Genomic DNA, 20819 nt, shown 5'->3' with positions numbered 1-20819 from the left:
GTCCAAGAGCATCTTTTTCTCTGGAAGACAGAGGTGTGAGATGTAGAAGTAAGCAGCTTCATTTCCAGATGTTAGATTTATCCCATGGCAGGGACTGTTTATTATTAACTTTTTGCCTGTGGTCATTGAACAGCAGCGCCTTTTTATACAAGTAAAAACTGATGTCCTTGAATTCTGAAAAGAAAAGCAAGATGGTAATTTTAGAAAATGAAATAAGTCCAGTGAAATATCTTCAAATGTTATCCGTTCAAATTGTTTTAACTTCAAGAACTGAAAAAATGGGGGAATGGTGTGGGCATGTCTCCCCCCCCCCAATGGGGGGGGGAAAGCACCTACATCAGCTGGGCTTCAGCTGGTTCCCTCCCTGTGAGAAGCGAAGTTACAGGGCCTTCTCAGTAGTGGCACCTTCCCTGTGGAACACCCTTCAGAGGCCAAGGAGATAAAGATTTACACATCTTTTAGAAGACATCTGAAGGCAACCCTGTATTGGGAAGTTTTCAGTGTTTGACATTTTATTATTTTTAATATTTTGCTGTAAGCTGCCCAGAGTGGCTGGGGAAACCCAGCCAGATGGACAAGGTATAAATAGTAAAATTATTAATATTATTACTATTGCTGCCACAGCCTCTGTGACCAGGATACAAGGGATGGAGGGTGTCTATTCCTGGCATCCAAACAGGAGCAAACAGTCTGTTGTGCATTGTGGATATTTGAGGCATTTCCATATATAACAAAATACTAGAAATTGAGTACAGTGGGACCTTGGTTCTCAAACTTAATCCATTACGGAAGTCCGTTCCAAAACCAAAGCCTTCCAAAACCAAGGCGCGCATTCCCATAGAAAGTAATGCAAAATGCATTAATCTGTTCCAGACTTTTAAAAACAACCCCTAAAACAGCAGTTTAACATGAATTTTACTATGTAATGAGACCATTGATCCATAAAATGAAAACAATAAATAATGTACTGCAAAACAAAACAAAAAATAAAAAAATTCCTTCCCATAGCACCTTAGTGACCAACTAAGTTTGTTCTTGGTATGAGCTTTCGTGTGCATGCACACTTCTTCCGTGCACTGCAGTCACACAGTCAATCAATCCGTAGCTGAACTGGGTTCCGCACAGTCACAAAAACAAAAAAGGAGCCACAAAAACGCAAAATAAATAGCAAAAACAGACAGACCTCAGCGTAACACTCAAATTGGAAGCGTGGCACTCAAAACGGAGCACGTTCGGCTTCTGAAAATAGTTCGCAAACCGGAACACTTACTTCCGGGTTTGCAGTGTTTGGGTTCCAAGTTGTTTGAGTACCAAGGCGTTTGAGAACCAAGGGACCACTGTATAACAGAAACATTAAGCCAGAAGCTTAAAGGGTTCAGTAATCCACTCCTTTCTTTGCTAACAGCAGACAATTTGTTGCACGTCCCTCGTGGCCACCCTGGTAGTTCTCATTCAGTTTCAAGCTCCCAGGTGTTGAAACTGGGTCAGGAGATGGGGCCAATAAGCAAGGAGAAGACCACCCTTGTGGGAGCAGGACCGGACCGGACAGCCCCGCCGTCCCAAGACAGCAGCATGTCTCCAATTAATCTTACAGATGACCAGCTTGCCTCTGGGCTTTATGGTAATTGGTTTATTATTGCTTTTTTGCTTTGTTGTTATTTGTGCTGTTGTTAGTTTGTAAATAAACTGACCTGGCCAGTTATGGCTTCTTTGTGCACCACTCTCAAGTGGAACTCTTTTAGGGAAAATGTCATTAATTCAAGCAGGAGAAATGTAATTTATAATAGAATTATACCCTTGCTCCATGCTGATCTGGTTAGAGCCTGGTGCTGATAATGCCAAGGTTGCAGGTCTGATCCGAGTATGGGGCAGCTGCATGTTCCACAAAGTCCCTTGCTACTGTACGATTCTATGATTGTTGCAGACAATATATATTTCTCAGCAACCCAAATATAATGACACCCTGTCTCTTGCAACACAAAGGAAATGTATACAGTCGTACCTTGGATCTCGAACGGCTTAGTTGCCAAACATTTCAGCTCCCGAAAGATGGAAAACTGGAAGTGAGCGTTCCAGATTCCGAACGTTTTTTGGGAAGCCGAACGTCCAACGGCGCTTCCGATTGGCTGCAGGAGCTTCCTGCAGCCAATCAGAAGCCGTGCTTTGGTTTCCCAACGTTTTGGAAGTCAAACGGACTTCCAGAATGGACTTCCAAGGTACGACTGTATTTCAAAGTAAGCTCTGAAACCACTTGTGTCTCATACTTCTAAAAAAAATAAAAAATTCTTTCCAGTAGCACCTTAGACACCAACTGAGTTTGTTCTTGGTATGAGCTTTCGTGTGCATGCACACTTCTTCAGATACAGTGTGCATGCACACGAAAGCTCATACCAAGAACAAACTTAGTTGGTCTCTAAGGTGCTACTGGAAAGATTTTTTTATTTTGTTTTGACTATGGCAGACCAACACGGCTACCCACCTGTAACTCATACTTCTAAATCCCTTTTGAACCCCTTTTTACATGATTGCCAACAGGCTTATGCAAACAGTTCAGAAAAATGTTTTAGGTAATAACTATTTCAATTTTTGTTTGGTTTTTGTTGTATTATAATTGTTTCAAACCGCTTTGCTTTCTTAAATGTTTTATTTTTTTGTTAAATTTCAGTATACAGATTTTTTAAATAAATAAATAATCCAAAGGCTGGGAGAGGAGGCAGCTGAGCAAGAGGAAGAGGGGTCAGGGGAGGGCGAATTTCCATTGCATTATTCATTGGGACACAACCTTATTTGCTTATAACCACACCGGTACATTTTAAATCTATAAGTGAACCAGAGCAGCTTGGCTTTAAGACAGGGGTAGGCAACCTAGGGCCCGTGGGCCAGATGTGACCCACTCACCTTCTCAATCCGGCCTGCGGACGGTCCTGGAATCAGCGGGTTTTTACATGAGTAGAATGTGTCCTTTTATTTAAAGTGCATCTCTGGGTTATTTGTAGGGCATAGGAATTCATTCATTCCCCCCACTTCCCAAAATATAGTCCGGCCCACCACATGGTCTGAGGGACGGTGGACCAGCCAGCCACGGCTGAAAAAGATTGCTGACCTGTGCTTTAAGTTCTGAAACAGCAGCACACATAAGGATGCAAAACCTTTGCTGAAGTGTGTTATTGTGGTTCTCTCTCTCTCTCTCTCTCTCTCTCTCTCTCTCTGTCCCTCCCAGTATGTGCAAATGAGGGCATGCTGAAGTCCATCATGAAGAAGAAGGATGGGAAAAAGGAAGAGAATGGGAAGAAGAACCTGCAGTTTGTCGGGATTAATGGAGGGTAAGGAGTTCCAGGTTTCAAATAAGCTGCTTCCTTTTCAAAGTCACAGATGCAAAACTGACTACAGTCGTACATCGGAAGCCGAATGCCTTGCGACTCGAACATTTCGGCTCCCAAACGCTGCAAACCCAGAAGTGAGTGTTCTGGTTTGCGAATGTTTTTTGGAACCCAAACGTCCAACGTGGGTTCTGCAGCTTCCGATTGGCTGCAGGAGATTCCTGCGGCCAATCGGAAGCGGCGCCTTGGTTTCTGAACATTTTGGAAGCCGAATGGACTTCTGTAACGAATTCCGTTCAACTTCTGAGGTACGACTGTAATGCCCATTCTTCTGGTTACGAAAACAAAAGGAGACTTCACAATATGACAACCTAAGTACTAGCTTTCTGTGCAATAGTTCCTCTTTGTTTTGTGGGTTCCATGTGTTTCTCTGCTGCGTACAGTTTCCGCTGCATGCAAATTCCCATTTTTCTAGCCCTCAAATAGCAACGTGCTTCTTTCCACAACTAGCTTTTTATGATGTCGGGAATGAGAGCTGCCTAGAATGTGGCCGGCACTTTACTCCTTTCCCCCACTGCGTCATTTGTGCCCCCCACCCTATGGTCAGGAAGAAGAATCTCCTGTTCCTTTTTAGCAATTCCACACCATTTCACGAGCCTTCTCTCTTTTTCCTTTTAAAAATAAAATAAAATAAAATAATGCAGCTCTTTCAAGGCTTTGTGCTTCTCTTCAGGGGAGAGAAGTGGAACCTGGATCTTCCATTGTGTATTTTAAGACATCAAAAAATATTATATTCTCTTGCAGCAAAACTTCCCCTCTAATATATTAAGTGGACAACATAATATTATTGTGCTACTGATAGTGGATCACAGCTAGTACTAGTAAACACTCACTCTCAAAAAGCCGTAGTGATATTAAACCAGATGTGCCTCTCCAATGCATGCAAACTTAATGATGTGACTTAAGTCTGCCGCCCAGCGAGTACCCATTCAGGGACCTCATATTTGGCCTGGTCACTTCCTGTTCTGCAGGGTTCTCATTGGCTAGCACCTTTTACACTAAATGCCCATGAATTATCCAGTTTTATGGTCTTTCAGATTAACTGAACGCAGCTGTCAGTTTGCCATGCATTTAGTAGATCCCCCTCACTTTCAGCGTGTCTTCCTTTTCATAAAAACAAATTGGATTTTCTGCAACGTTTCCTCCCTCTGACAAGACCAGTTCGCAAGAACAATTGGAAATGTCTTTGTATACAAAACAGCAATTGATGCTGAAATGTTGTAATCTTCGTGGGGTGACACGGTATTTGCATGAACCAGTCAGGTTTTTAGAAAGTTAGATTTGTTGTCGTACTGTGGTTATGTTAGCATTGACTAACGTCTGTTTCCCTGCTTGATTTCTCCTCTCCTAGAAAGTGTTTTACTACAAATCTTAACTTTTGAACCCTTTGGAGAGAATCCGTCAGACTTTTCTGGACATGGTTTATTCCTCCTCTATAAATGTAATCTGTGAACAACTGGACTCTCGCAGATACTTAAGTGAAATGAAATAAGCGACATTTTTAATAAGCTGCTTATTAAATAAAATGAATTTATACACAGCATTGATAGACAACAGAATTTTGTCGTGTAGGTATGAAACAACCTCAAGTGACGATTCTAGTTCAGAAGAGAGTTCGTCGTCTGAGTCCGATGATGAGTGTGTCGGGAACGAATATGCTCAAATTGAAGAGAATGGCAGTGTGCTTGCGGTAGAAGGACAGCAGGAGAGAAACGCCGGAGATGTTAAGTCTGCCAGGGTGGAAGAAATGGTGGAGGTTCAAGAGACTGAGATGGAGAAAGTGGAAATCCGTGAGAGGTACTGTTGCCATTTACGCATTCAAAAATGTTACGTGTTCAGGGAAACTAGACCCCAATTCTGACCCTTGGTAGTTGTCTGCAGCCTAAGCTTTGGGGGCCAAGTTGAACGCAAGACTTATTTTCGGAATCTAGAAGCTAATTCCTGCTTTGTGGGTTGCTTAATATTCAGAGCAGCCGTCTCTGCAATCTCCTTGTATATTTCTGAGGACCCCAAATTTTCAAAGCATTATTTTCACTTCTCTGTACTTTCAAGTTGCTGTATCTGCACTTTCTACCAGGTGTGCCTCTCTTATTCCCCCCTCCCCGTAAGACCTGTTCCCCAGTACCATAAAAAGAAAGAACGAAACAGGGATATCTCGAGCCCCCTTGTAAGTCCTTCCAAATTTTCATAGACCTGTTAAAAGCATGTAAATTTTTAAGTATGTTTAATCAACATGGCCATTGGACAAAGGGCAGGCAGGAGAACTACACAGCTGCCTCCGTCCAAAACTGTGTTCATAGCCGCAAGATTCTCCCTCTTCTAACGCTGCCTCCTTGGTTTCCTGTGTAATTCCTCCTTCTGAAGTCCGCATATGTCTACTAATCTTTCTAGACTGAGAAATATGCTGAGTGTGGTCTATTAAACCCAAACTATATGAATGTTAAGTCGCTGTCCCACAATTTGTTTGTACCTCTGATAAATAGGATTCAAACACGCACTGTGCTTTGCATTGTAGGCAGTACTGTATGTGTGTTTTTTTATTATTTCTTAACATAATGAATATACTAAAGCTAGAAATATGGTTTGCAAATGAGAGCCAAAATGAAACGCCCCTTGAGTTGGGGGGGGGGCAGTGACGGGGAATTGCTAACATGTAGAGTTAGCAGTGTGTCAAGAGACTTAAACGGTAGCACAATAATGGCAGAAATCAAACATGGAAGCTCCTTGTTGATGTTTCAGTAGCCCTCAAGCAACGCCTATTTCTTGAGTGATGAGTGCCGTTTAATCAGATGCCACTCAATAATGTTTCCATCATTACTATTAATTAAACATCCGCCGCTTGATTAGATGGCATAATTCAAATGTATTGCACAGTTTAGAATCGTAAGGCTGGAAATAATAGCTGATTGCTCCAGTATAATTGGCAGTCCTGTCCTTCGTGACACAAACACCCTTTGCAAATTAGTCTCTGGCACGATTGTACAATGGGGGCCTAAATGACTTCAAGTGTAGCTTGCCAGAGATGCTTGCGATGTAGCATATATGTCATGGCGTGACCGTGGCTCTAGGGTAGAGCAGCTGTTTGCCATTCAGAAGGCCACACCCTCAATCCCCAGCGGCTCCAAGTAGGGCTGTCTCAGTTCATGGAGAGCTGTTGCCAGTCAGCGAAGATAATTTATTATTATTATTATTATTATTATTATTATTATTATTATTATTACCCCACCTATCTGGCTAGGTTTCCCCAGCCACTCTGGGCGGCTTCCAACAGAACATTAAAATGCAATAATCTATTAAACATTAAAAGCCTCCCTAAACAGGGCTGCCTTCAGATGTCTTCTAAAAGTCTGGTAGTTGTTTTTCTCTTTGACATCTGGTGGGAGGGCGTTCCACAGGGCGGGTGCCACTACCGATAAGGCCCTCTGCCTGGTTCCCTGTAACGTCCGCTTCTTGAAGGGAGGGAACCGCCAGAAGGCCCTCGGAGCTGGACCTCAGGGTCCGGGAAGAACGATGGGGGTGGAGACGCTCCTTCAGGTATACAGGACCGAGGCCGTTTAGGGCTTTAAAGGTCAGCACCAACACTTTGAATTGTGCTCGGAAATGTGCCGGGAGTCAATGTAGGTCTTTCAAGACCGGTGTTATGTGGTCTCAGTGGCCGCTCCCAGTCACCAGTCTAGCTGCCACATTCTGGATTAGTTGTAGTTTCCGGGTCACCTTCAAAGGTAGCCCCACATAGAGCACATTGCAGTAATCCAAGCAAGAGATAACTAGAGCATGCACCACTCTGGTGAGACAGTCTGCGGCAGGTAGGGTCTCATCCTGCATACCAGATGGATATATTGAGCTAGATGAACTAAAGGTCTGACTCAGTACAGTGGTACCTCGGTTCTTGAACTTAATCCGTTCTGGGAGTCCGTTTGACTCCCAAAACCATTCGAAAACCAAGGCACAGCTTCTGATTGGCTGTAGGAGCTTCCTGCATTCTGGTGGAAGCTGCGTCGGACGTTCAGCTTCCGAAAAACATTCTCAAACTGGAACACTGACTTCCGTGTTTACGGCGCTCGGGAGCCAATTTATTTGGCAACCAAGCCATTCGGGAACCAAGGTTCCAATGTACAAGGTAGAGAGAGCCAGTGTGGTGTAGTGGTTTAGAGCGGTGGACTCATAATCTGGTGAACCGGGTTCGCTTCCCCGCTCCTCCACATGCAGATGCTGGGTGACCTTGGGCTAGTCACACTCATCTCACAGAGGGTTTGTTGTGCTTTTAATAGCCCTGTTTTTAATAGCCAATTTTAAAACTGTGTAATATCCAATATTACTACAAGATAGAGAAATCTAACTTATGAACTGAATTGTATTATTTTTCTGCTGGTCTTTGACCGTATTAAAGTTTTACTTATTTACTAGAGTGTTTGTTGTGGGGGAGGAAGGGAAAGGAGAATGTTAGCCGCTTTGTGACTCCTTCGGGTAGTGATAAAGCGGGATATCAAATCCAAACTCCTACTCCTCCTCCTCCTCCTCCTCCTCCTCCTCCTCTTCTTCTTCTTCTTCTTCTTCTTCTTCTTCTTCTTCTTCTTCTTAGCTTCCCATGTTCTTAAGTAACATACATTGGAGCAAGCCACCCATAGGTTCAGGCAGCCAGATTTCCTGTTGCATAGGAGGGGGTCTTCCCAAGTCTTGCACGATAGCTCCTGTATCTCCCTGCTTGACTTCAGTCCTCTAGACGGTGACGCTGCTTAAGGGCTTTCAAGTACGCAGGCTTTGTACCCAACTGCTGATTCTATACAGCCTTTACCAGCGCTTTTTCTCCGGGGAGACGCAGGGGGACACATACCCCTCAACATTTTGTGAATCTTAAGTTTGGCCTTATCGAGGGCAGGGTTTCAATATGAGTAGGAAAATGAGGAGTACCCCTGAACATTATTATTTTTTTACAAAAAAAGCCTTTAGACTAATTGGAGGGGCTTTCTGAGGGTGGGGAGATATTCTAGGCATTGACCTATGAGGATATTTCTCCGGAAGTTTAGGATAAAATGCGTAAGGCATCTGACCACCTTCCTTGATATAAAGCCAGTTCATGCCACTGTTCTTCTTTCTCAGAGAAGCTCCACTGTCTTCTGTTGTCCGAATAGATTCCATATTGCAACAGCTGATAAAGAGCACACTGCTTTTTCACACACACCCCGCCCCAAACATGAATGCCAGAAAGTGTGTCGTTTAAACAGAACCTCTCTTTTTTTTTCCTCCTTCAGATATGAATTGAGTGAAAAGATGTTGTCTGCCTGCCATCTTCTTAAAGGCAGCATCGATGACCCAAAGGCTATGCTCAGCAAAGAGATTGTAAGTCCAGCGCCGTGGGGAAATCGTATATGCTCTCGTTAGTTGCCACATTAAAATCTGAGCTGCCTAAGAGAAGTGGTTAGCTGCTTGTTTCATAGAGCTGGCTATATGCCAAGACGTCACTGCCTGGTTGCTGCAGCTTGCCAGATCCTGCTCAGATGAAGCAAAAAATGGCAAGGCCCATAAAAGGGAAATTTCAGGTTGCACTTCCTGCTTCCTGCAGCAGAGCTATCTGTGTACACCTGCTTAAGCTCAGGGGCGTTCTGAGCCCCTTGGGTGCCCGGGTGTGAAGCCAAGAGGCACCCCTAGGGGTGGGGCATCACGGTGCGTGCATGCGTCATGACATCATCACGCACGCGACCCCACCTCGTTGGCCCGCCCCTTGCCTCCATGCCGAGCTCCGCCGCTGGAAGAGGGGGACTATTTTCAGCGCTGCTGGGGCTGAGCCGCAGGGGCGGCCAGCGAGGGGGGGGTTGACACCCATCCTGGCTGGCCGCCCCTGCGGCTCCACCCCGACAGTGCCGAAAATATTTTTTTTTTTAGTCCAGGGGACGGGACCACCTCCTGAAGTGTCAACCCTCAGCAGGGGCGCTGCCCGGGGCCCACCGCCCCCTCCCGCCCCCCCCCCCCCCCCCTGCTTAAGCTACTGTGAGCACTCGGGAACCATGGTAGAGGCGAAGGTAGCCACATTTGTGCGCTAAGTTGATCAGACATGCTGAACCCCAAGCGTTCCTTCCCTTCGCTAAGAGTGATGGAGGCTTGTATCTAATTTCAGTCCCATCCAAAAAGGACTTCAGCCACTTACCTTCCCAAACGTCATTGTGCCGCTCGTTAATTGCAGCTATTAATAGAAGGACAAAGAGGAGAACAGCCCAGAAGAACACCCCCCCCCGGTCAACCTGAGGCCAGGGAATGGGGTGGCCTAGTTCCGCTTCCCCGAGTAGCTGGAGGCGCCCAATTTGGCAGGGACTTGGGGGTGGGGAGCAGTGGTCGCTGCACAGAGGTGCCGGCCCTCCCTCCCTCCCTCCCTCAGGGAGGCAACCTGACGGAGATCAGCTCTGCTCCTCTGGATCCTTGTGGTGTGAGTGACCAGGCCAAGAACCCGTAGCACTGCAGTTTCCCCCCCCCCTTAAGAAAGCTGGGGAGGTTGGGGGGGGGAATATATGGTTTGGTGGGAGTTGGGCTCACGGATCCCCCCCCCCCGCCCCACATCTTGGGGATCTTCAGCCATGAGTTATTGTGGATGGGCATCTGCCTTCAGAAATAAATATTTGAAGGACTTTCTTTAAAAAAAAAAAAGCATTTTTGAAAGGCTTGTTTTAAGGCCCCACAAGGCACCCTCGAGCTGCTGAAAGCAGAACTCCCATTCACTTAGTCATGCTTCGGATCTTGGCAGCCCCAACATGTTTGGGGAAAGTACACAGGATAGGATGTTAGCATTCCTCTTGATTATGAAAGTATAACGTTTGTGCTCCAATGTGGAATGTACTCCAACTCTAGCCAAACACAGGAAGAAATTCTTTCCCTCTCTCCATTTCTGAAGTTGGGCTGAAGTATGCCATGCAGATGAGCAGATCAAAGCAGACGGGCCAACACTTGCCCTTCAGCCACAGGTGCCCCCAGATAACCTGCATTGTCTCTGAGCTTTCTGGGAGGCTTTTCTTCACACTGTTTATGGCAGGGGTTGGCAAAAAAATTTAGCCGTGGGCCAACCAACTGTCCCTCAGACCTTGTGGTGGGCCAGAGAAGTGGCACGGGGGGGGCATAGCTGGAAGAAGAGGCGAGGGGTGCAAGTAGTCCTCTGCCCCAGCCCCAGCTGCTGTGCTTGCCTTCCCAGAGGGCTGCTGCCACCACCACTACTGCCTCTGCTGCTGATTTTCGGGGGTAGGCAGAGTGAGCTCATCCGCTCCGCTCTCTGGCCCACAGGAGTACCAGGGCGGCAGCAGAGGGAAGATGAGCGGCGTGAAAGGGCTGGCTCCGGAGAGGGGCTGCTGAAAATGGCGCTCAGCCCAGCCCCCTTCCTCCTCTAGGCAGGCAGGGAGAAGCCAGGAGGGAGGGAGGGATGGAGGGAGGGAGGCGGCGCCGTGGTGTGTGTGAGGGAGGGGGGGATGGAATGGCGAAGGGGGGGGGGAAATGGCGCAGCCCGAACAAACAGAATCCCCACGCCGATCCACAGACAGTCCGTGGGCCGGATCCTGAAGGCAATTGGGCCTGATCCGGCCCGCGTACCTTAGTTTGCCAACCCCTGGTTGATGGCATCATTTTTGTGAAAAATTACATTGAGTGTATACATACAGATGAACATGTATGCAAATGCCACCTTTGAGATAATGAGTATTTCTGGAGTGTTGTAGCCATAAAGCTCAGTTTATGTCAGTCCTGACTCAAGAGCCAGATTTTCTGGGTTAAAGGACATGCCAGTCACACACCTGCCCTGCCAGCTACCCTTCTTCCATATCACTCAGTATTAGTTTGTATGCGCACCAGAGCTTCTGCTCATTCTATGTTGAAAGTGTGGCTTTTGTCCATGGGCACCAGATTCTTCCGAAGCAGTTGAGCACTCCCTAGAGACGTACGGCATGTGGTTGTCTATTGCCCTGGTGCTGCTTTTAGCACCAATAAAAGCAATGCAGTGTTAAGAAAGAAAAGCAAGCCCAAGTATCCTCACAATTAATAGTTTCAAAGATGCAGAAACAATGTCTTTCAACCACCCGACGCCTGGGCAAATGGGGCCGTTCTCAAATGCTGCATAAATTTAATGATTGGTGGATCTCACCAAGGATGGTTCTCTTTTCTTGGCAATTCTTGCATGCATTCTCGGTCTGACATGCTCTCTCGCCCATGTGCACATGCACTATTTTGTCAACCAACAACACATTCTCTTTATCCTCCAAATGTCCATGAACATAACTTATTTCAAAATTGTTGCAGGAGGCGGGTAAAAGTCAAGCCCTGTTAAAGCAGAGGCTGACACTTTGTGCTTTTTTTCTAAGTGTTTTGTGTGGCTAAAATACTACAGAAGCTGGGAAAAGAATAATAATAATAATATAATAATAATAATAATAATAATAATATAATATAATGTGGGTGGCCTAAGTTTTGATTTAAAGGAGAAGGCTACTTTTCCTGTAATTTCAGTACTGGACAGAAAACCGCTTGCAGATACAGGCATCCCTTTGAAAAACTTGTGTGTGTGTGTGTGTTTGTCTTTGGCAGAGGTTTTGTTTAAACACCATCCAGCACGAGTGGTTTCGTGTGTCCAGCCAAAAGTCGGCTGTTCCTGCAATGGTTGGGGACTACATAGCTGCTTTTCTGGAGGTTTCTCCTGCAGTCTTGAGATACATCATCAACATGGCCGACGGCAATGGCAAACACAGCTCTCCATTACAGCGTCTCCCACTCCAACTTTGAAATTGTGAAGCTGCTTTTAGATGCAAGTAAGTTGGCCGTTCTGAAAGGCTTGCGTGATCTCCGTGCAGAGCACTGGGTCCGTCTCCAGCAGAATGTTAGATAAAAGTCCTGGGATTGCTAGACAAGAGGACATAGCCCTTGTGGAACCAGGGATGTTCCTGGGGGAGCAGATCTATCACCAGCGCCTTATCTCGCGGAAATCCACTATGTGGAATACCGTAGACACCTCACAGCGGCTAGATTAAATGTCCTCGGACCTGCGGTATTGTGGGGAAGGTATAGAGGAGTCCCATACGCCCAGAGAGTTTGTCATTGTGCCCTGGGAGAGGTAGAGTCCACTGAACATATTCTCTTGATTTGCCCTTTCTATACAGATTTCAGGCAAAATCTCATAGCCCCACTCTTATCTCAACTTAGCTCTCTATCCAGAGAAAGACAGGCTTTATATTTGTTGAATAATGTTACGGGGAAAAAACAGATTCCTTGGTGGCCAAATTTCTTTTCCTAGCTCTTAAGCGTCGTAAGACTAAAATTGCATTGACAGGGGTTATCTGTATAGCTTCATGTTAGTATTGGCTATGTTTTATTCTAAAGTTCCTCTAGATGTTTTAATTTGTATGAATAAATGTATTTTTTCTGACTGCTGGTCGAATAAAGAATGATGATGATTATAAAAGTCCTGGGGACCATGGCGGTGCAACACAACACCAGCATTTAATATTTCTATAATTTGTGCAACCACTCCCTTAAGCACCGACTGATCTCTAGCACCTTAATTCCCAGCATGCAGCTGCAGAGAGACACTTCCTGCGGTCACCTGCCCCTTCCTTCCAACTCAGACCTAGGTTACTAGAGCTCTCATTAGTGGATGAATGTTGCTGCAATTGAAAACCGCCTTTCACCGTTCTGCATGCAATTAAATGAGCTTTTAATGATATGGGCAGCTCAGGCCCTTCTGTTACCAGGTTGCCTTATAAGACAACTTGCCAGAAGTGGGTCTTGCCAAAGACCTGGGTCTTAGTTGGGAAGTTCTGGGATCAAAAGTTTCCCATATTTTGAACCTGTGGAGTCCTGGACACTTCAGAGGCAAGAGGCCTATTGAATTAAAATTCAATAAAAAATTCCAGTTTTCGTAGTCATGAAGATGCGGGGCGCTAGTCATACGTGCAAGACACAGAATCCCTCCCATTTCTCCAGTTCCTGGAAACCTCATTCCACCACCCCTTTTTGCTTCTGAAATTTCAGCAGCTTAACATATTTTAAAAACAAAAGTTGAGATTCTCAGCAAGCTGAAGTCATACAAGGTCTCGTGTGATGGAGTGGCTGTGCTGCTGCATGGGTCTGTTGCCCTTCTGCCACATTATGGCCCAGGACAACGCAACGATTTGGTGGAAGGGCATTCAGATGCTCCCTCTTCTCATCCAGGAAGCTTTCCCCATTCTCTCCAGCTGAGCTGAAGTCCTGAAAGACAGTCTCCCTTGGTGGCTTCTGGGTTGCCTGTTCCTCTCAAGTCTATCCTGTTTAGGAAGCTTTTAATGTTTAATAGACTTATTGTATTTTAATATTTTGTTGGAAGCCACCCAGAGTGGCTGGGGAAACCAGCCAGATGGGCAGGGTATAATAAAAAATTATTATTATTATTATTATTATTATTATTATTATTATTATTATTATTAAATTGGGGTTGCTTTAATATATAGCGTATGCTTATTTTGTAACCTCAAGGTTAATTAGATTTTTATTTTTAACTGTTTGCATTTGAATGTTTCCATTTAAATGTTTATTGAAAACTGCACCTTTTTAAGAATATTCTCTGCAGTGGAAACTGGCTTAAAACTGTAGTTTACGGTTCTCTACAAATAATTATTGGCTTAATCAGCTGCTACGACTTCAGCGAATGTGTGCTTTTGCTTCAGTGTTCATTCTTGTCCCAATGTCACATGTGAATATGTATCTTGGAAACAGCAGCCAATAAATTTGAAACAAAATAAAAAAAAATTCCTTCCAGTAGCACCTTAGAGACCAAACTAAGTTTGTTCTTGGTATGAGCTTTCGTGTGCATGCACACTTCTTCAGATACACCCGAAACATCTTATAGAATGGTGTGCAATCTGTCTGTCCACGTATTTTTAAATTCGAATGAGCACATCCGAGACTTCCTGGATAGCAGGTTAGAAGGCCCTGCAGAACTCCTTTTAGAGACTCTTGGGCAAAGATAATAACCTGGTGTGCTGGGCCTGAACAAAAAGCAGTAGCTTCCTTGGCGCTAGGAATTTGCTTCCTCGCTTTTGGCAGTTCCTCGGGGGACCTGAATGCATATTCGATCCCCACACAAATGCTGCTCGGCGAAGAAAGCCATTTAACTGGCAAGTCATGTCTGAAAGCTTTGGAAATGTAAAAAGAGTTACTTAATGGCTATACAGCGTGTAAAGTTGCGGGGGGAACAGCGCAGGCACTTTGATATATTTCGGCCACTATTTCACTGTTTTGTGTGATGTTTCCTGTATAAATCCGAAGCTCTATCACTGCATACCTGGAACTCTGGCAGAAGTTGGTACTGTCTTCCTGCAGTTCTGTTCATAGAATTTTTGAACAATTGCCTTCAAGCTAACTGCCTTAGCCGTCGCATGAAATGTGGCTTTGTGCCCCCCTCTAATGCATACAATAAACGAGAGTTGTTTGCTTTACTTGCTCAAGAACCAGCCTTGCCTCTTCGGGAAAGTCCTTCTGAATCATCTTCATTATGTAAGGAATTGCTGAACTTCTGAAAGCGCTGCTCTAGTAACAGACGATTCAGTTCTATTTGCACCCAACTTTCTCAAGAGACGGTCTCTTCTTCCCCTCTGCAGATGTCTGCAATGTAAATCACCAGAACAAGGCTGGCTATACCCCCATTATGTTGGCTGCTCTTGCAGCTGTAGACGCGGAGAAAGAAATGAGAACAGTGGAAGAGCTCTTTGCCTGTGGAGATGTCAATGCTAAAGCAAGCCAGGTTGGTGTCATGTGTGTTCGGCCTTCATTGCGCAGCGATAGACGTTCAGGCTGAAGCCGCCTCTTAGTGTTTCTTTCCTCGTCACTTCACTAGATCACTTAAAACAAGCTGCCGCTTCTTGTTTTTGCTTTGGGACACGGGTGGCGGTGTGGGTTTAAACCACTGAGCCTCTTGGGCTTGCCGATCAGAAGGTCGGCAGTTCGAATCCCCATGGACGGGGTGAGCTCCCATTGCTCGGACCCTGCTCCTGCCAACCTAGCAGTTCGAAAGCACGTCAAAGTTGCAAGTAATAAATAGGTACCGCTCCGCTGGGAAGGTAAACGGCATTTCGGTGCGCTGCTCTGGTTCGCCAGAAGCGGCTTAGTCATGTTGGCCACATGACCCAAGCTGTATGCCGGCTTCCTTGGCCAATAAAGCGAGATGAGCGCCGCAACCCCAGAGTCATCCGCGACTGGACCTAATGGTCAGGGGTCCCTTTACCTTTACCTTTACCCCATGCAAACTGCAATTTCCTGGCATATTTTGCTGGCCAGGCGCTAGAGTCTGCCTGCCTGCCTGGGCAACAGATTTCTGCATTGAGATACCTATGAGGTCCGTAAATTAACATATAGCATATATTCAACAACAAAAAAAGGGAACAATTGTTGTTGACAAAGGACAGCTGGACATAGAAAGGGCCCCATTCCCTTCAGTAGCTTAGGGCCTCATCAAACCGAAATCCGGCCCTGATAGACAGAGTTTGATCTGGAGTTTGACTCCACTAAGCTAATCTGTGCTCCAGGGAATGTGTATCATTTTTGTTCTCCTGCATGCAGGCTGGCCAAACGGCTCTCATGCTTGCTGTGAGCCACGGGCGAATAGATATGGTGAAAGCTCTGCTGGCTTGCGGCGCAGATGTCAACACCCAGGATGACGAGGGCTCCACGGCTTTGATGTGCGCTAGCGAACATGGACACGTGGAAATAGTCAAACTTCTGCTGGCTCAGCCGGGTGCAACGGCACGCTGGAGGATAATGTGAGTTGCCTCCAAAGTAGGGTTGCCAGACATCCCCGGTTCCTGGGGACAGTCCCCAGATTTGCAAATCTGTCCCCGCACAAATTCTGTCCCCGGAATGTCCCCAGATTTGCAAATCTGTCCCTGGGGAATGTAGCAGCAGCAGCCTCAGCCGCCCGGAGCCAGCCTGGTAGCGCAGTTGGCTCTGGCTGGCTCCGGGCTGCGACTGCCGCTGCCACCGCCACTGCCGAAGGGGAACCGGGAACATGCAGCAGTACAGATCTCCTGCCCCCTTCCCCCTTTGTTTTGACTGATGGGGGAGGCTCAGGAGTCGCGGGTGGGCGGCCGTTGCCCAGGAAGGGCGCAAGGTGCACAGTTTCACTGCTGGGCAAGGTGCAAAGCTTTTCGTTCGCACCCTGTGAAACATAAATGCGCAGAGCTTTTTAAAAACTGGGCAACAGCGCACCACCCGCCATGACTCCGAGCCTCCCCATCTCCTTCCCCCTTCCCCTTTGTTTTGACAGATCAGGGGAGGCTCGGGAGCTGCGGGCAGGCAGCCATTGCCCAGTTTGTTAAAAGCTCCGCGCATTTAAGTTTACAGGGTGCAAAAGAAGGGCTTTGCACCTTTCATACAACATGCATGTGTGCTTGGGCCCAGGGTCTTTGACTCACATCCCCGCTGCTGACTCCCTGTTGCTACTCAGCTTCAAAAAACAACAAAAAAGTGTCCCCGGATTCATTGAAAAAAATCTGGTTGCCATACTCCAAAACCTGCCTCAGACGGGAAGGAGGGTCAAGGCAGCCCCCAGCTGGTGGTGGCTGGAGGAGGAGGAGGAGCTAGCAGCCATTGAAGCCGCGCTGCCGCCATGTTCAGCTCCACCCCCAACTCCTCCCGACACCCTGAAGTCAACCCCCTCCATCGCCTTCGCAAACTGGCACCTCTGGCTGTGTCTGAAATTGCAACCATTATATCTTGAAGTCTTTATAAGGCAATATAAGCAGACTGTAATTCTGACAACTGTGGGGTTGGGGGGGGTGTGTGTGTGAAGATTACACGTGTAGGAAAGTCGTAAAGAGAAACCTGCCCTTTGGGAGTGTCTGAAATTTAAGAATGTGGTTAACTGGAACTATCACAGCCAATTCGTAAGATTTGATGAACTTTTTCACCCCATTTCTCTTCCCTTGAGCAATATAATGCTCAGCTTCCTAAAATGGTCACCAAATTACTTGGTGTTCTTGTGGTCCCGGTGTTCTTGTAATAATCCTGCTCCCTCGTTGAGAAGACCCCCTGACAATTGCATTGCCCCACAAAACAGAAACACAAATCTTGCCAAGTATAATAAATGTTTTTGAAACTTACTCTATGCGGTTTTGGCTGGCTGAATGACAGGACTTGCATTTTGCTATCTTTCAACATTCAAAGGCTGTTGCACTTTTAAGAAAGATCTAGATGGACACTTGCATTATCTCTCTCTCTCTCTCTTTTAAGGATGGCAGTACGGCACTTTCGATAGCCCTCGAGGCAGGGCACAAGGATATAGCTGTTCTTCTCTATGCTCACGTGAACTTTTCCAAAACACAGTCCCCGGTGAGTTACATGGTTCCATTCCACACACAGTTCTTTGGTTTATGTGGTCATGGTTGGCCAAAGGATTTTTGGGTGTTCGTCCAAGTCAGTGACTCTCAAAGTTTAGAAACTTAACCAGTAGTGATCTTGGTATGTCTCTCCCTAGTGGCGGAGGAAGCCTCTTTGCTGCCCGGGGCGGCAGCGCAGACGCACCCCTGGGGGCGGGGTCACAATGTGCGTCGTGACATCATGACGCACGTCGGATGCACTGCGCATGCCCGGAATTTCCAGGCATGCAAGTACACCCAGACCCAAAAAAGCCGCTGAAGGGGGGGAGCAAAGTAGGCGCTTTAAACGCACAACATAGCTGGTTGCAGGTTTGTGTAAGCCTCTCACTATTAGATTCCTGGTGTATATCCTTCTTAAAAGAATACACATGCCCAATCTTGTAAAGTATAAAATAAGTTTACTCACATTCAGTTCACAGTTGGATCCTTGAAGGCAGACTTAGTTACAAAGTATATGCATGTGGATCTATCCCATATGGGGATAATCCCAGTGTCCTCTGTTGGCTGAAAGCATCTCTAGCTAAAAAGCTGCTCCAACGACGGAGAAAGTCAAAGAGAGTGCTGTGTGCCTTGTCCTTTTTTACCTGGACAGGTAAGGTCATGCCCCCCTAGTCAAATGCAAAGGAAGTATGTCCCAGCCCAGGAGGAAACAGGAAGTTTTCGACTGGCTGGACCAAACATTACCCCACATGTCCACTCTAGGAAAACAAGGAATGTTGTACTTGACTCTGCTTATGTATCACATCCCACACTTCAGAACTGTGGTTAAGAGTGGTAGACTCGTAATCTGGTGAACCGGGTTCGCTTCCCCGCTCCTCCACCTGCAGCTGCTGGGTGACCTTGGGCTAGTCACACTTCTCTGAAGTCTCTCAGCCCACTCACCTCACAGAGTGTTTGTTGTTGGGGAGGAAGGGAACGGAGAATGTGAGCCGCTTTCAGACTCCTTCAGGTAGTGAAAAGCGGGATATCAAATCCAAACTCCTCCTCCTCTTCTTCTTCTTCTTCTTCTTCTTCTGAAGTTGGTGGAGCTGCACTTATCTTTGAGCCAATAAAAGTATCCAGTAAGCATTAAAGGGTCAGTGGTGTTCTGGGGCCACTTAATTTCCCCCCACCTTTAACAGCCTTCTCCTTTTTCTTTTCTAGGGCACCCCGAGGCTTGGACGAAAGCCATCTCCCGGTCCCACATAGAGGCACATTTGATTGCTAATGCACATGTATCTGTAAGCTCTCGTATCACCTCTCCCAAGCTGCTAGCGGTTACTGTTTTACAGTGACAGATATGAATGTAATCGCCTTGTGCCTGAGCTCACCAGCAAACTGAAAGCAAACGCCTAGAGCTAAAGATAGAGAAGGGTCAACCGGAAGAAAAGTCAGGCCAGCACCTTTCCTAACAACGTTACTTAGGATCCGTGTACATAATGTGACGGTGGTCATGCATGTGTGCCTGCTTGCCACATGGACTGGGCAACAACCCCCCCCCCCAAAAAAAGGTCAAGAACTCTGGTCAATTTATCCCCATTTTCTTAATTAAAGGTAAAGGTAAAGGGACCCCTGACCATTAAGTCCAGCCGTGGACGACTCTGTGGGAGCCAGTGTGGTGTAGTGGTTAAGAGTGGTAGACTCGTAATCTGGTGAACTAGGTTCGCATCCCGCTCCTCCACATGCAGCTGCTGGCTGACCTTGGGCTAGTCACACTTCTCTGAAGTCTCTCAGCCCCACTCACCTCACAGAGTGTTTGTTGTGGGGGAGAAGGGAAAGGAGAATGTGAGCCGCTTTGAGACTCCTCAGGGTAGTGATAAAGCGGGGTATCAAATCCAAACTCTTCTTCTTCTTCTTCTTCTTCTTCTTCTGGGGTTGTGCGCTCATCTCGCTCTATAGGCTGAGGAAGTTTGTCTGCAGACAGTTTCCGGGTCATGTGGTCAACATGACAAGGGTGTTCTGGCGAACCAGAGCAGCGCACGGGAATGCTGTTTACCTTCCCACCGGAGCAGTAACTATTTATCTACTTGCACTTTGATGTGCTTTCGAAATGCTAGGTTGGCAGGAGCAGGGACAGAGCAAAGGGAGCTCACCCCGTCGCGGGGATTCGAACCGCCGACCTTCCGATCGGCAATCCCAAGAGGCTCAGTGGCTTAGACCACAGCACCACCCGCGTCCCATATTTTCTTAATTAGGAGTCCCCCAAAGTAGGGGACATCTTATAAACGGGGGTGGGGGGGTTAATACATGGAAAAACGGTATTTCCATGCCGCCTTTGTGTGGCACCTGTAGCCCTTTGGGTCCTCCTAGCGCTCCCTTTTTCAGCCTCTAGGAAATGGCATGATGTCTTTGCTGCAGAATCTATCTTCTGTTACCTTGCGTACAGTTTTTAAGCTATCTGTTCAGTTATGACTGTACTTCCCCTTAATGCACCTCTGGACAAATCTTGTTAGCTTTTTTTAAGGTATGTTCTTTACAGATATTTATATTTGCTATTGTTGGAATTGTTGGCAAGAACTCTTTTATTATAAATGTCATTCCAAAACGGTATTGAGTGTTAATGCTTATTTTTTTAAAAAGTGGCAATTGTTGTCAGCTCTTTGGAATCTCAGCTGGTGGGTTGGTGGCTTAACAGTGGAAGATGGGTCCGAAACTTGCTAAATAAACTGTTGCTGCCGATTTGTATAGCTTTTATATCAAATATTAAGTCAGTATTTTTGACACTTTTTATTCCACTGTAATTAAAATAATACATTACACAGTTGTTAACTAGATTTTATTAACTGTTTATACATGATCCCTGAGATCTATTGGAAGATAACGTTCATCTCTAATGAAATCAAAGGTAGTTCTTGGCACGTATATACAGAATGCTGTTTCTCTGTCATGTTCACTTCAGTCATATGCATTTTAATGTTTGAAGTGCCTTAGACTCTTGCCATATTTTCAAAATAAAATTTCCTTATGCTATTTTATTCCTGACTTTTGTTGTTTTATGGAATTGGAAAAGCAACAGTTTCGGGCTGCTTTTCACTCTCCCTTTGCTAACCTTTTGAGAGCTGGAAACTTGAATCGCAAGGGAACTTGA

General features: G+C 46.1%; 1 protein-coding gene across 1 annotated transcript in view; it reads left to right on the top strand.

Annotated features, from left to right (window-relative positions):
• KANK1 (KN motif and ankyrin repeat domains 1) overlaps positions 1-19260 on the top strand; it is a 48539-nt gene extending 29279 nt beyond the window's left edge. The window contains 12 exon segments of the mRNA XM_033172964.1: positions 1406-1621; positions 3221-3323; positions 4953-5177; positions 8633-8720; positions 11937-12089; positions 12091-12157; positions 14981-15123; positions 15939-16110; positions 16113-16138; positions 17607-17705; positions 18896-18933; positions 18935-19260. Of these exon segments, the coding sequence (XP_033028855.1) occupies positions 1406-1621; positions 3221-3323; positions 4953-5177; positions 8633-8720; positions 11937-12089; positions 12091-12157; positions 14981-15123; positions 15939-16110; positions 16113-16138; positions 17607-17705; positions 18896-18933; positions 18935-18959 (1355 nt within the window). The 3' untranslated portion in view covers positions 18960-19260.
• The last annotated feature ends 1559 nt before the right edge of the window (positions 19261-20819 follow it).

This window comes from Lacerta agilis, chromosome 16 (assembly GCF_009819535.1).
Source record: "Lacerta agilis isolate rLacAgi1 chromosome 16, rLacAgi1.pri, whole genome shotgun sequence".
Taxonomy (NCBI): Eukaryota; Metazoa; Chordata; class Lepidosauria; order Squamata; family Lacertidae; genus Lacerta; species Lacerta agilis.
Note: the sequence above shows the minus strand (reverse complement) of the source record. Positions and strands in the feature narration are given on the sequence as shown.